Genomic DNA, 17273 nt, shown 5'->3' on the forward strand with positions numbered 1-17273 from the left:
TGAAGGCCACTTTCTGAAGCCTTTTACTCAAGCTTCCACACAGATGTATACAGCATGCAGTATAACATTATATGACCCCCACAGTACTCTGACCTCACTCAGTTCCAAGTTATTCATATTCATTATCTCTCTTGAACTCTTCTTTAGAACTCAACTTTCATACTTTCATCATTCAACTTTTTAAACTTTCATCCTATTCGACTTTTCATCTGTGTTTTACTAGAAGCGTTTTCAAGAAAGTTTCATCTCTCATTAGGCTCAAAACACGTCAATTTTATTACCTTTTCACAAATCATACCTGTAATTTACTGTCAACTTAAACTACCTTTAACACAACTGGTCTCTCTCTCTCTCTTATCTCCCTTACTGACACTTGATCTAATTTCATCCACTAACTCACTACACTTCCCTGGCATCATCTTTTGTCCCTCATTACAGGCAGGGACCGATCCAACTAGGTAACAAGAGGATATAGGCTGTTCGTCTTCATAACTTTATATATTTTTACGTTTTGACACGCGGCACGAGTTAAACTTCCACAAACACGACGGGTTTTATGTGTAAATTGAGAAGGTCAGCTGGACAAGAGAGGGAGTGAAGGAAGGAAGAAAGGAAGGAGGGAGAGAGAGAGGGGTACGAGAAGCTTTTGTTTCCTTGCCTCCCACCACACCACATGGGTTAACTTGTAATACACGGAATATATACACAACCATCATACAATACTACACTATAATACACAAAACTTACATCTATACATTCTACCATTAAAAGTACTAATCATTCTTCATCATACTGATCTAACACCTTCATACACATCTCACCACACATCATTCATACACTGTCATACAAAATAGCTGTCATTCTCAGTCACGTATACATACAATACAATGAAACTTCCTATCACTGTTATTCATTGTTTGTTATCACTTCACATTAAACAGATCCATCCATACAACACTACTTACCCTCTTCTTTAACACACTCCTAATACACCAACATTACTCTTACCAAAACACAACTATTACTCCCACTCTCATACACTCCCCAGTCAAGTATTTCCTATTTATACCACAAGCTGAGTTTACAATGAGGAACCACAGAGAAATTCACCCATATCCGAGGGTCCAGACTTCAGACCATAGGAATATATAACTGAAGGGGACCCAAAACATCACCTTACAGTCAGTCACCTTTAAGAATCTCTCTCCCAGACATACCTTAGTGCTTTATATCCAGTAAATACACTAAATAGGGATAATACACAACACAGGAAATATATAGAAAATAAAGGGAAGGAGTTTACGACTAGAGGAACATACCATCTAATCTGTACAGTGTAACATCTGGTATAATACAAGAGGGCTGTTACTAAGGCACTACTGTATATTGTCAATATCCATATGTAAGGTATTATTATTAATAGTAAGAGTATTATAGTAATTAACATCATTACTAATATTTAACTAGAATTGTCCAGTGAAAATGCTCTTAAAAGAACCGATATAGCGATAGGTTTATTTTTCAGTCAAAAGATTAATAATAATAATAATCGCATTACAACGTTGCAGGTTTAAACGATATATATTTTTTCGTATAAGTTTTCAAGCCCAAACAGCTTTATCAATTAAATATATAACTTCAGAAGAGGACAAATAATCAAATGAACATAAGGGAACAACTATCAATTCTTCAAATATAATTACATAGATAGTTGGGTTCACGTCAGTTCAGTTTCACCTCTTTGTCTAAATATATCTCAATATCTGCCTGAAATACTGTTTTTTTTGGGGGAGTTATTTGACCTTTGACCCACATAACATTCATAACTAGGCGCCAATGAATTAAATTTAGGAAATGATTATTGAGAATATTGAATCAAGATAGATACCTATTAGTTTTCATATTAATTAAACCTGTACTGGTTCATTGACGATTACTTGTCGAAAAAAAAAATAATAAAAAAAAAAATACTAACAAAATAATGAAATAATAGTCAAGATCTAGAGAGATTTGATATTAATTAATGTTTCGTTCTAAAAGAGGAAGTGAAATAAAAAGAAAACTAATTACCTTAAATGTTCAACAGGGGAGACTCATGTATAACCAAATACTGATAATTATGAGATGTGAATAATAAAAAGTTTTCATTTTTCTCTCTTCCTGTCTGTCTTTCGGTCACTGTCTGTCTGTTACTGCCTGTCTGCCTATATGTCTATTTGTCTGTCTCTGCTGTTATTTAACTGTCTGCTAGCCTCTCTCTCTTTGTCTGTTTACTGTCTCTCTGTCTCTCTGTCTGTCTGTCTGTCTGTCTGTCTGTCTGTCTATCTCGCTCCCACAATGAACCATTTGTATGTCATACTGTATTCATGGATTAATTAGACTCTCTCTCTCTCTCTCTCTCTCTCTCTCTCTCTCTCTCTCTCTCTCTCTCTCTCTCTCTCTCCAAGTCACTCAGTATCAAGCGTCATTTGCTGTATAATTAATCCCCATCTATGACGTGTAATTATTGTTTCTCTAAATTCATGTACCTCAGCAATTAATTAATAACTACCTGTATATATGATTAATTAATTTGAAGAGACATACAATTATTTTTTTTATTAATTTATTCTATTTTTTCTTTTTTCTTTTTTATTCCTTTTTGCTGTTGTAATTTTCTATCTTTATTCACTTATTCATTTATTTTCATTCGTTAGTTATTGTGTCTTTGTTTTGGATTTCATTCTTTTATTCTTTCATTCATTCTTTCATTCATTCATATTCTAAATAATCCTATTTTCATACTTTCGTTTATAAATTGTTTATTAATTTTATTTCATTTCGATATATTCAATCTTATAGGTTTAGATTAGGTTAGGTTAGGTTAAGTTAGTTTGTGTGTTGTGTGTGTTGTGTTGCCAGTTTTGTGTTGCTGGCTATGATGCAGAGGTTGACAGTTGCTAATTAGTTAAAGACCAGATAATTTAACCATACCCTTATGCATCATAATTATTCATATATTCATAATCTCTTTTTCATCAGTTATTTTATTAATTATAATTCTCTCAATGTTAACTGTTATTCACTCGGGGTAAAATCTTCTCACTCCACAACTCCACCAAGACACTGTGTTAAAAAATCTCATATTAAGGAACAAACTTTTAAGCAAAAATACTGTTAATGTTGCCTCAAAGTTGCTGATGAAAACTTTGTATGTAGTTTTGGGAGGTTGAAAAGTTGGGAGGTCTTTGATGTTTATATGAAGGTTAGGTGAGGGTAGGTTAGGTTAGGTTAGGTGATGGTAGGTTAGGTTAGGTGATGGTAGGTTAGGTTAGGTTAGGTTAGGTTAGGTGATGGTAATGTTTGTGGGGTGAATTGGATACAGCCTATGTTAACATTACCCATCTAACCTAACCTAACCCAACCAAACCTAACCTAACCTAACCTAACCCAACCAAACCCTAACCTAACCTAACCCAACCAAACCCTAACCTAACCTAACCCAACCAAACCTAACCTAACCTAACTTAACCTAATGATCCTGAGGTATTTTTTTAGGTGACGATACGTTATGATACGTTAGTTTAAGTTACTTTATATAATATTGAGTTAGGTTAGGTTTTGTTATATGAGTTACATTATTTTAAGTTGATTTACGTTAGGCCTAGGTTAGGATTAAGGTACACTATGTTACGTTAAGTTCCGTTGAGTTACGTTACGTTGAAAGCCAATTACATTAAGTTAAATGTACTATATCCGTATGGTATAGTTTCTGTTACTTTAGCTTAGGAAGGCAACTGATTGGTGCATTTTGTGTTTATATGACACCCAATTGGCTAGAGGAAGGTTGAGTGTTAAAGGAAGGTGCGTGATTGGTTGGGTTTTTAAAGATGCCTAACTATTGGCCAGGCGAAGTTAGAGGGTTAAAGGGAAGGTGTCTGATTGGTGAGTTTTAAAGATGAAAAACTATTGGCCAGGGGATTGGTGGGATTAAAGGCTGGTGTTTAATTGATACATTTCGTGTTTACAATTGTTAGGATATGTGTTTAATTATCAGGTACAACAGTTGTTCATGTTTACGGTTTTAACGCTGTGATGTGTGTGTGTGTGTGTGTGTGTGTGTGTGTGTGTGTGTGTGTGTGTGTGTGTATAGCACGACATATGGCCTCACGATCACAAGTGTGTGTCTTATGCATGTATGGAATCCAGAGAGCTTCCACTGAGCTCAGAGCAATGGATTTTGTCTTGTCACCCACTATAATGAATCTTAATTATCTCATGGGTAAGGAGAGAGAGAGAGAGAGAGAAAGGCTTAAAATTACATCTGGAGTAGTATCAAGTAATAATACGATTTATAAACAAGTTCTTGTCTCTTAAGTCTTTATGGGCGACTATTATCTATATTTCCTCTCTCTCTCTCGCTCTCTCTCTCTCTCTCTCTCTCTCTCTCTCTCTCTCTCTCTGTGTGTCTGATTGTCTGTCTGCCTCTTACATATTCATTCTATATTAATGTATTTATTCTAATCCCTTCAATTTTATCAGCGTTCTATTATCTCCTCCCCGTTCTCTTCTTTTTTCTCCTTTCCACCCTCTCCCTCTTCATTTTCCTCCTCTCCCTATATTAACCTTTTTCTCTTCCTTCCACCTTCTCCCTTCTTCCCCCTTTTCTCCATTCTTGCGTCTTTCAACCTCTTCATCGTCCCACCCTCTTCTTCTCCTTCCCTTTCTCCCTCTCTTATTCTCTCCTTCTTCATCGTCCCACCCTCTTCTTCTCCTTTCCCTTTCTCCCTCTCTTATTCTCTCCTTCTTCATCGTCGTCCTCTTCCTCCCCCACTCTCTTCTTCCTCTTTTCACCCTCTCACTCTTCCTTCTCTACCTCCTTCCACCCTCCCTCCCCCCCACACACACATACTTAGTCTCCCTTGTTATCCAGTTGTTGTAATTCTCCCTTTTGATGTGTAGTGAGATATTTTTTTATTTCTCTTTCTCATTTTCCTCTAACATCAACACTTTTGCCTATTCACATTTCCCTTTTCATGTATTTTCCTTCTATTTTACCTTAGCCGCCTATTCATTTCATTTCCAAGTTATTTTTATTTTTATTTCTCTTGTTTATTCTCACGTAGACAAGAACGAGAGAGAATGATAGATTATACGTCTCTCTTTTTTTTTCTCTTATCTGTTTTTGTCTTTATCTTTGTCTCTTTGGTTCTCTCCATATCTCTTTCTCTTTTGTTCTCTTTCCTTACTTTTTCTTCCTCTGTCATTCTTTATCCCCTTCCCTTAGCTATATTTTTATCTTTTTTCTCTGTGTCTTTTATACTATATCGGTCTTTTTCTCTCCCTCTGTGTCATTCTCTATCTCTCTCACTCCTCTCTGTCGCTCTATCTCTCGTTACTTCTCTTTCTCTCCTTAACATCTTTCTTAACCTCCTTTATAGATTCAGACCAACAGACCAGTGATCGCGATACCTCAAGAGGGATTAAAACTCAGTGTATAATCATCTGCATAAGAACAGGCATGTGGGATTAAATTAAAAAAATGTCACGGAAATATAAGATCATCGCAAAAATAATGCCAAGATATTAACACAGAACCACTTAGCATTTGGGCACTTCATGACCTTCATTAGCTTAACGCACAAGTTTTCAGGAACGCATCTAGGGCATTAATAGGCCACTGACTATACCGTTTATAGTGGAGGCCGTAACACACTACCCTGAGGCACACCAGTGTTATATTACTACGCTCTAATAATTAAGATCGTTAAGCTCGTGTTGTAGTTTAGTTCATCATCAATATTTAAAGATTACAAAAGATACATTTTAACTACGTCATGTTAACACATAAACATGAAAGAACCCGAAGCTTTACATCATTACGGCTTAGACGGTGCGGATACTTACTGGAGGTGATTATCGAATTAAGACATTATTTCCGCCTACCTTTAGTCTCAATAGCTTAAAATAACAGTTGTCTCTCTATCAGATTTATAATACTTCAGTAATGTACAAAATTATATATATTCACTCCGTAGTCAAGAGTATTAGTCTACTTTGTGGTCATCTGCAGTAATAAATTTGTCGCGCTTTTATTTTTTCTGCAGCAAGTAATTTGTTCCTTAATATTTATTTCTTATCGGGGTGCGACGTTAGTCGTTGGACAATAGATAGAGATATTGGTATAAAGTTCTCGTTTTGTGCACAACAATAACTTAACTTCTTCAAGATTAGTGGCCAAGTTTAGTGTAAGACTGGAGGAGCTGCGGTAAGTGGCTGACCACATGTTTTGACGATTAACACAGTCTAGTCCTGAGGATTTACTACCGTCAGTGTCAAGAAGTAATTATCGTATTCTTATGTAATTCTAAAAATAGACAGGTGAGTACTGGTGAGCGCCAGGGGAGAGCGGCGTGGCTCGGGAACTTGCATCTTACTTGTATAATGAGAACAAGAAGCAGGGTTTTCTTCCTTTCACAGACCCACTGACTGCAGGAGGGATAGAGTCACCAGGTGCCGGTCCTTTCTGCTCCTGTATTATATTGTTTCTTGTTAGTTCTCGACACTTTATATATATAATCCTGTTTCGATAAGTTGGTCTTCCCACATATTGATTTCAATCTCTTGACTCTTCCTCGGCAACTGATGGTTGGTAACCCGGTGCACCTATATGGACTCTTGGTAATATGTGCTCTATTAGAGTTCTTGTATACAGGATGTAAACTTGTCAACCTTATTATGACCATCCACTGTAAAACAACATTCTGGTTTACATTAAGAGAGAGAAGACTAAGTGACCACTGGGTAAAGGCTGTGTCTACACTCTATTACGTCACCACACAGCCACACATTAACCTCTGCTAGTTTATCTATCCTTTCTGTGTTACTGAGAGCATCGTTAATCCTCTCACAGATACCTGAAACTATGTCAACAAGAGAGGTCACAGCGCTCACAACTATGTCAACAAGAGAGGTCACAGCGCTCACAACTATGTCAACATCACTGTGTGGGGGGCCTCCAGTGTGTGTTAGACAACCTTCTGACATTAACGAGGAGTATCTTATGAGTGGAGGCTCCTGTATAGTGGGGGATCTGAGTACCCGTCTACTCTATACCTCAATTGGCTATATACAACACTGTGCATGCTGAATCAAAGTAAACTTGTATGACGATTTTATTGAATCAGTCTGTCTGTCTGCCCTGTCTGTCTATCTGTCTGTCTGGAATCTGTTAGAGTTATGTGAAACTCTTGTTGTATCTAGACTGTTGTATATTGTATACTTTAAGGTATTTATCCATTAAGACCCCACACTGTCTCGCCTTTATTACTGATACAAGAGGGTTTGAGGTACAGTACGCCACGGTATTATTATTATTATCATTATTATTATTATTATTATTGTTATTATCTTTGTTTCTATCATTACTGTTACCTGTTGTTACCATGTTTCAGGAGTTGTTCAGGAACGAGCACCGGGTGACCTTGTCGTTGACCAGGTTGACTGTGTCAGCCTCGGGTCAGTACCGCTGTGAGGTGATCGCCGAACACCCGAGCTTCCGAACTGAAGCTTCTATGGCCTTCATGACGGTCCTGCGTGAGTGTTCCTTGTCTCTCACTACCACTGTTGTCAGATCATTACTCCACATAAACTACTTACATCAACTGAATGGTCCTAACAGATCGACAAATAACTCCAACAATAAATTAATAAATTATCGGGAATTCACTGAACCGACAAATTCTAATGGAATATCAATCAACATACCTAAGGCAGGAGAATCTTTTTTTTGTCATTTAACCTGAAATTTGCAGTTAGGTTAGGTTAGGTTAGGTTAGGTTAGGTTAGGATAGGTTAGGTTAGGTTAGGTTAGGTTAGGTTAGGTTAGGATAGGATAGGATAGGTTAGGTTAGGTTAGGTTAGGTTAGGTTAGGTTAGGTTAAGATAGGTTAGGTTAGGTTAGGTTAGGTCAAGGTGAAGAGCTAAAAGCCCTGCTAAAGATAACATTTGTATCTATCCACAAACGACAGGTTGGTGTTAACTGGTAACTGGCCAACACGGGGGTGAACGCCATGACGTTTCATTAATTAATGGCGAATCATTAACTAATTTTCACGGCTAAATGAGAGGTCATATCCCGGAGTGACTTCATCATGTTTATAATGGGATATTTAAACAGACTGTGGTGAAGTACATGGTAATAGCCCCTAGAATATATCAACAATATTACACAATCCTCATGTGTTGTATAGACTAACTTAACAGGTAACTGGTGATTAATACCTGTGTAAGTATAAACTCTACTGTTTTAGTAGCAACAAAAATCTTTAAAATGCAGTATACAATATTTACTGTTAATTATTTTATAATTTTTCGAAATTTTTTATTGTAGTGCCAAAAACTAAAGCTAAACACACAGATATAACATAAATATCACATACTATGAACACAACACAAGGGGTCTGCACACTACTGACCCGCATTACCCACCTCAACTCTACCCTAAGTTGAAACGATTCCAGCGATTTTTTTCTCTCTTATTCGGGTTTCGAAATGTGTGTACAGCCGGGTGAAATTTTTCTCCGGAACTTAAATTAGCGGACGAAAGAACTACTTTTTTGCGGAGATTTAAATTAATAAAGAGAGGAGGCGCATTTTGGCGATGATTAAAATCAACACACAGTGGAATGGTTTTGGTGGAATGTTAACTTTGCTGTAAGAGCGGCATGTCGAAAAACTTTATTAACCTACATATGCCCCTTTAGTCAGTGAAACTTAACTGATCTATTGTTATTTAAGGATTACTTTAAGTTTTCACAATAACAACAATAATGGAAATTACTTAGTGGAGACAAACTCGCTCTGTTTCACTGGGTTGTGTCAGGTTAGGTTAGTTTAGGTTAGGTTAGGTTAGGCTAGGTAAGGTTAGGTCAGGTAAGGTTAGGTAGGTTATGTTCGGTAAGGTTAGGTAGGTTAGGTAAGGTCTGGTTGGTTAGGTTTGGTTGGTGGTTGGTTAGGTTAGGTTAGATCAGGTTAGGTTAGGGCAGTAAGGGTAGTATTAATTTTAAGCTTGTAATAGATGAACGCCAGGCACTGTTAACTGCTCGTGCTGGCACTGTGTTTGTAACAGTACTGGTATTGGTTTCTGGTAAAGCGTGGCAGTACTAACATGATAAAATAATATGATCGTTATATCTGCTGAGAAAATAGGCGCAGCGAAACCTCCATATAACGGACTTCTCTCTTATAATCCGTTAGATGGAGGTGTCACATTTAGCGCACCCTCTATATAACGAACTTTCCTCTCCATATAGTTCATTATATAAAGGTTTCACTGTACATTATCCATCATGTTTTTTTTGTTTTTTGTTGTTCCGATATAATACGTGATGAAAAGCAAAGTTATTATATGTAAACCTATCATATGTAGGACCCACACGTAGATGCTATATACTGTCCTTTAATTGGATATATGCGAGACACAACTAAATTGGCTTACTTAAACTACGACACAAAAATCAATTCTTAAATATACGTTGAATCATCTTCTATTTCTCAGATGGTGTGAGAACGAGCCAAATTGGATCAATTAAGATAGATAAAAATATAAACGGTGGAATGAGGGAAAATAACACGTAGTTGCTGTAGAGGATCTGCGATATTTCTACACCACATCACTTATAATCTGACATACGTGAGGAAGTTAAATGGATTTGAGAATCTATATATACTATATTTCGTATCTAAACCTACTTATACACATTATCACGCCATCAATTGAGAGTAAAATATAACTTAAGAGCCTTTGAAAATCCATATCTGTACAGTAAAGTATTTTGTAGTGTAATTCTCCTAATTTATGATCTTTTACAGAATACAGGTGAAAATAATATTGTTTTGTAATCGTGTAGTGGGAGGTGTTCGTTTGTCTTGTCTGAGGTAAGATGGTGAAAAATATCTAGTTAGTAATATTTTGGAATCAGAAACTCTATTGTTTATACTTGTGACTGTAATAAGAAGTGTGTTTTTCGTGACTAAGGAATTAATAATGGATTAACTTCGATACGTACTTTTTAAAACACACACACACACACACACACACACACACTCACATACACATACACACACACACATAATTCAGGCCGTTTCAAGATATATCACCAATACACTTTTACCCTGCGAGAAGGTATATTAATCTAAACACAACAACCAATGATAAACAAACTATGCTACAGACAGTGTTGAGCCATTGTGTGTTTTATCATAGACTGTAGGTCATATGTTAATCCGGACATGTGACTCCTCTTATGTTTTATGTAGTGTTGACCTTCACCTCTCCCATGGTCACATTCCTACCTGACACCCCCCTTCCCCCTTCCTGTTCCCTCCATCCTCAGTTCACACACCCCCTCTTGTTCCCCCCACCAACTCTCACCCCCTTAGCTCTAATCTCCACCCGTTCCCATCCCCAAGTTTCACTCCCCCATTTCCCCCAGCTGCCTCCCCCTCCCCCTCAGATCTCACCTCCAACTCTCGTGCCCAAGTCATCAAATCTCTTTATAATTTATTTGAGTAACTGATATTGAGCTTTAAATCAATGTTAGGTTAATGTAACGCTACTAAATGTGTTGTAAATATACGGTAGCCTGAGCAAGGTTGAGGCAGGTTGTGACAGGTTGTGATTGGTTGTGATAGGTTCGAGTAAGGTTGTGATTGATTGTGATAGGTTCGAGTAAGGTTGTGATTGGTTGTGATAGGTTCGAGTAAGGTTGTGATTGGTTGTGATAGGTTCGAGTAAGGTTGTGATTGGTTGTGATAGGTTCGAGTAAGGTTGTGATTGGTTGTGATAGGTTCGAGTAAGGTTGTGATTGGTTGTGATAGACCTGAGTAAGGTTGTGATTGGTTGTAACAGGTTTTGTTCACTGTGGGGAGTGTTTGCCTCAAAACCTTTCAAAGAGTGTTAGTAACAGTTCAAAGATAGATATTAAGCGAGGCACACACACACACACACACACACACACACACACACACACACACACACACACACACACACACACACACACACACACACACACACACACACACACACACACACACACTTCTGACACATCTTGCGTGACCCTACAGCAAGCAGCAGCAGAATGTGCGTGCGTGTGTGTGTGTGTGTGTGTGTGTCTGTGTGTGCTCGAGGAAAACTTTGATCACAAACAATACTTGCAATTGACCCTAAAACCTTTATTCACAGGCAAGATGTATTCCTTTACTAAATCAACCCAGTTTGAATAAATATTAAAAAAAAAAACCCACACCAGTCCACGCACATAAACAAGCTCTGTTTTATTCAATTTTCTATTTCAACATATACGATAATTTAACCAAACCAAGATTACCATAACATTAACATTTGCTCATCAAGGCAGACTTATAATATATTCAATTATTATTTTCACTATTAAAAAAAAAATACATTATTACCCCTCATGTAGTATCACCATACGCTGTAATCATATTCCTCCCGTCACTCTTACTTGCTACCTCACCAACAAAGGTTAATATTATCAACTTCTTTGTCAACTACTAATACTATGTTTGCAGACACGTGTTTATATTGACCAGTCTCAGCGACGCATAACTTATCACGACTGGTTTTTAACTGTGAACTCTACGTAAATGCTGTACTAATATTGTTTTATGGTTGCAACAATAACAGCATATGACTGACGAAATATGCTCAAAGTTAATTTAGTTCTCCATCTTGTGTTGAGTTTAATAATATAATAATAATAATAATAATAATAATAATAATAATAATAATAATAATAATAATAATAATAATAATAATAATAATAATAATAATAATAATAATAATAATAATAATAATAATAATAATAATAATAATAATAATAATAATAATAATAATAATAATAATAATAATAATAATAATAAATCGAAAGAAAATAAAATCCGAAGAAATATAGGATGGCGTTAGTTGTCAGAGCCGCCACTGGTGGTTGATGGCGTTAGTTGTCACTAGGGGAAGCGGTTGCTAACACGGCTAACTAAAATATTCATACTAACAGAGTGGTATAAATATTACAAGTTATATTTATATATGTTTTTATGGCGCCTGGTTGTGCTGGATTGGTCAGTCGTGAACTATTTTGTTGACTGGTTAAATATGGCTTCAGTTCTAATGGGCTTTATCCTAACCTAACCTAACCTTACTACCATCATAGTGGGACCCAGTTTAAATGGGCTCTTATTCTTAACTGGTCCTTATTCCTAATAGGCCCTAATCCTAATTGGCCCAATTACCAATAGTCCTTACCTAAACGAATCTAATCAACTTCAGAAAGATTAGTATAGGTTAAGCTACATTAAATTAGGTCATGATTGTTAGAGTATTAAGTTAACACAGACTATGTTAGGTTGATCAACATTAGCTTACAAACTGTTTATATACAGTTAATAAACCAAATCCAATTTAGTCTCAGTCGGGAAGACCCAAACATTCTATTCATAATAAATTTTTCTCGATATTATTTCACACATAGAGATAAATTATTTACTGTGGACACTATACACACATGGGTGAATTATATAAAGAAACTGACACGATAAAGTCATATGGGAGTTACAATATGATACACAGTTACAATACAGTTACAATATGATATACAGTTACAATACAGTTACAATATGATATACAGTTACAATACAGTTACAATATGATACACAGTTACAATATGATATACAGTTACAATATTACATACTTACAGTACATCTATACCTGTACTGATATTGATGAATACCTGTGTTAAGGTTCCTATTCAATATTACTGTTACTACCTGAGAATTACTCCAACTGTGATCTGCCAAATAGTGCGTGTACAGTACTCGTATTTTTAATATTTAGGTCAAGACATAAACTCGATACTGGTGTCACTAAATACTGCAACTATAGGGGATAACTCGGTCTGACAACACTCCTATAAGACACAAAGGGAAGGTTTTTTTTTATCTATTCTATTGGTTTAATGTTTTGGTTTATGTCGGGTTCACGGGGTGTGGTGGTCGTGTGGATACAACATAAAAATAACATAAGAATGGAGGAAACTGCAGCGAGCCTATTGGTCCATACTGGGCAGTCCCATTTACACCCAACCCCTATTGCTCATATATCCATCCAACCTATGTTTGAAACCGTCCAGCGTATTCGAGTTAATGATGATGTTTGGTAACTTGTTCCACTCGTCCACTACTCTATTTCCAATCCAATGTTTACCTATCTCGCATCTGAATCTAAATGTGTCTAATTTAAAACCATTGTTACGGGTTCGCTCCTGGTTGGATAGTTTGAGTACCTTTGTAATGTCCCCTTTGTTTAGCCCTGACTTCCATTTATACACCTCGATCATATCGTGGGAGTGCAAATTAAGATGCTTTAACCTGTCTCTGTACTCAAGGTTCCTAATGCCCGGAATTAGTCTTGTCATTCTCCTCTGAATTCTTTCTTAGGATTCTATATCCATTCTGTAATACGGTGACCAGAATATAACTGCGTAATCCAAGTGAGGTCTCACAAGCGCAAGATATAGTTTCAGGATGACCTCGCTAGTCTTGTAACTAACACTCCTTTGTATGAACCCAAGTACTTTATTAGCCTTATTTCGAGCAAATACACATTGTATACTTGGCATAAGATTCCTAATCATTACGCAGTCGGATTTCTCTATAACATCGTTGTTCATCTGGTATCTGGTTTCTCTGTTTACATCTCCTAGACTAAGTATTTTGCATTTGTCCACATTGAATTTCATCTGCCATTTTTCAGACCATTCGAAAAATTTGTTTAGATCTTCCTGTAGTTTTGCGGAGTCCTTGTCAGATTTAATTATAAGCCCTATTTTGGTGTCATCAGTAAATTTACTTATGTTATTGTCTACTCCGATATCTATGTCGCTTAATGTATATAATAAATAATAATGGTCCAAATACTGAGCCTTGGGGTACTCCACTAGTGACGCTGCTCCAATCGGATTTAGTGTCGTTAATGCTTACTCGCTGTTTCCTGTCCTGTAACCACGCCCTGATCTATTTTAGAATATCTGTTCCAATGCCATGAGCAGGGCTGTCGGGATTTCCGACTCTTGTTTATCGAAGACGCTGATTGGTTCAAATCCGGTAATTCGTCTGCTAATCGGTAAACAGCCAAAACTTGATGACGTAGTCGGTAAGCCGTGACGTCACTGCTCCGACTCAAAGGTAAATTACCGACTTTAGGAAATATGCTTTTTCATGACTAAACTACCATATAGAATACACAGAAATAAATTGTAGATGTATTTAATTACCTTACCTACATTTTACTAGCGATATTTTAGCAGAACTAAAGTAATACAAATTACAATTGATAAAATACAAATCTAATGTGATCTCATATAACGCTCTGAATGGTGTATAATGCAGTGTTTATTATTCAGAAATTTATAAAACTAATGACAAGAACAATGAAATTCACTGAGTATGAGGACTACTCTAATATAATGACTGTATCTGGGATCTTCGTTACCCCTCACCACACATTATATTATAGAAAATCGTAATATCACGTCATGTTCTCGCAACCAATCACAACGCGAGCAGTTGAACCAATCAGCGTGTTCGGTTAGCAAGAGTCAGAAATCCTGACAGTCCTGGCCATGAGCCTCCACCTTTCTTATCAGTCTTTAGTGGGGGACTCTGTCGAAGGCCTTGCTGAAGTCGAGATATACCACATCATAATTGTGCCCGTCGTCCACTGATTCAAAACCCTCAGTTCCTGTCCTAAGGGTCGCTGATTCATGCACACTCGAAGCAGGAACTTCAATAAAATATATTAAGTATCAAAGGCGTCCTTGTGGTTCGTCTCCCAGCGTTGATGTTACTATAAATACGACGTGTAGGCAGAAGAAGGGCACATTAACACATTTCTAGCTAACAAGCACAAGTTTGACACTATACTTTCGCAAGAGCTACGATGAAATGGAGTTCCAACTATACTCAGTAATGATTCAGACAACAACAAAGGATGCAAGTCATACAGACCATCCTGGCTGGGGGTGCCACTGACCTCCTGGCACCCTTACAGTAGACGCATCAAATTTCATGTGTATTATTTTCCTAAGAACCAAAACTCATTACAACGAAGAAAACTTGATGTTGAAATACTAGGCGAAACACTCGGAAATGCAGAGTGCAACAACAACTGTATATTGAGAACTAGATAAAGACGATTGAACTCGGGTGCAAGATATGATAAGCCCAAACCTTTTAACAACTTCAAGTCAGTAGGAGGGAGTTAGGTGGGCAACGTGTAGTGTTTGGTGACGAATGGCAGCTGAGACTACAACAACCCACCAGTATAGATGATGAGAAACTAACTAACTAAAACTAACTAAAACTAACTAAAACTAACTAACTAAAACTAACTAACTAAAACTAACTAAAACTAACTAACTAACTAACTAACTAACTAACTAACTAACTAACTAACTAACTAAAACTAACTAAAACTAACTAACTAACTAACTAACTAACTAACTAACTAACTAACTAACTAACTAACTAACTAACTAACTAACTAACTAACTAACTAACTAACTAACTAACTAACTAACTAACTAACTAACTAACTATCCAACTAACTAACTAACTAACTAACTAACTAACTAACTAACTAAAACGAACTAACTAACTAACTAGCTAACTAAGCTTGAGTCAATTTTTAGTCAAAGTTTCCCTATTTTTTCGTTTTGTTTCTGAATATTTCCTTCTTTTCTTATTTTCTAGGTTTTTGTGTAAGAACCAAGACCGTCATTGAAAAGGTCAAGTATTTCGAGATATAAAAAGGATGAGTGAACTTGGGACAAAAGGGGGGATGAGACATATCGACATGGTGATGGCAGAGGAGGAAGGGAAGGGTGATGGGAGGGGAGGGGACGGGTGATGGGAAGGAACCTGCATATCAGGGACTAACATTTGGCACGATACTCTTTACGAACTGTGTGTGTGTGTATGTAGATGGGTGTGTGTGCGTGTAAAATAATAATAATAAACGGTTTATTTATAGAGTTGCAGCCGGTGGCTGAAAATATACAGACTTACATTTGATTTAGACATAATGATATAATATGCGTTGAATACATTTACAGGGCTGTACAGTACATAAATCAGGAGTTGTTTATTATTTTAACAATAGAGGGGATGGTGCTATTCTTATATCTATCGGTGCGGGCTCTTATGGGCTGAATTTTGTTGTAGTGGCGGACTGCGCGAGGTGGGTGGGGGCTGCCGGTGGCAGGAGGTGGCGATGACGAGGGTGGTGCAGTCCACTGCCAAACCTTGCTAGTGCTTGGTGGTCGAGGTCACTGAGGGATGGCATTTCCAGGGTGGAGAGAGCGTTGATGTAGCCAGAGTAATCTGCGCCGAGCATGATTCTGCAGGCCCTTTTCTGTACCTTCTTTAGCCGACGTTGTTGGGTGGAGTGTGTGTGTGTGTGTGTGTGTGTGTGCACGTGTATTTTTTTCAGTTTGCGTATATACCTAAATATCAGTGATGCATAAACCTTGAACACCCTGAACTTTAACAATGACCCCACACTCCTTAAATGAGTTATGACCCTTTGCCATTACCCCAATAACCAGTCTAAATTTGAGGGTTTCGTTTTTGACTGAACTGATGCTGATATTGCAGGCACCAAAGATCCTCAGCAATTTGGCAACATGAAAACTTCTTCCGCCACTCACTGTCTCGTCAGCTTTCTCAAGTACATATACCACCATCTTGAAAGACGTAAGACATCTGTGACTTCGTTGACTTCACCAACGTAATTGTCAATAAAGTCATCGACATTGGGTTTCGGAGAAGTCTCATACCATGGCTCATAGACTTCCTTAGTGACTGACGCCAGGCTGTACTGTACACTGTGGCGTCTCCCAAGGCCCCAAAATGAGACCGCTCTGCTTCCTCATCCTCATCAACGATGCTCTGAGGGATACTCCCGCTCGTTGGAAATACTCGTATGTCGACGACTCCACCATTGGGATCAGTGTCAACAACTCTGCTCCTGACTACACAGCCCACCAGAAGATACTGAACATTCTCCAAAACACATCAACCACTCCTCCGACCTTGTCCCACCTCCCTCCATCACATTGGGCCCCAACACACTCCAGGTTGTGGACTCCTTTAAGCTCATCGGCGTCACTAATGATAACAAACTAAATTGGAAACCACACGTCAATGCAATTGTC

General features: G+C 37.4%; 1 protein-coding gene across 1 annotated transcript in view; it reads left to right on the forward strand.

Moving 5' to 3' along the window:
• The window catches only part of LOC121868604, a 223696-nt gene that overhangs the window by 87286 nt on the left and 119137 nt on the right, over window positions 1–17273 (forward strand). The window contains exon 4 of the mRNA XM_042369391.1: window positions 7434–7575. Within this exon, the coding sequence (XP_042225325.1) occupies window positions 7434–7575 (142 nt within the window). The remainder of the gene's footprint in view (window positions 1–7433; window positions 7576–17273) is intronic.

This window comes from Homarus americanus, unplaced genomic scaffold (assembly GCF_018991925.1).
Source record: "Homarus americanus isolate GMGI-L3 unplaced genomic scaffold, GMGI_Hamer_2.0 scaffold59495, whole genome shotgun sequence".
Taxonomy (NCBI): domain Eukaryota; kingdom Metazoa; phylum Arthropoda; class Malacostraca; order Decapoda; family Nephropidae; genus Homarus; species Homarus americanus.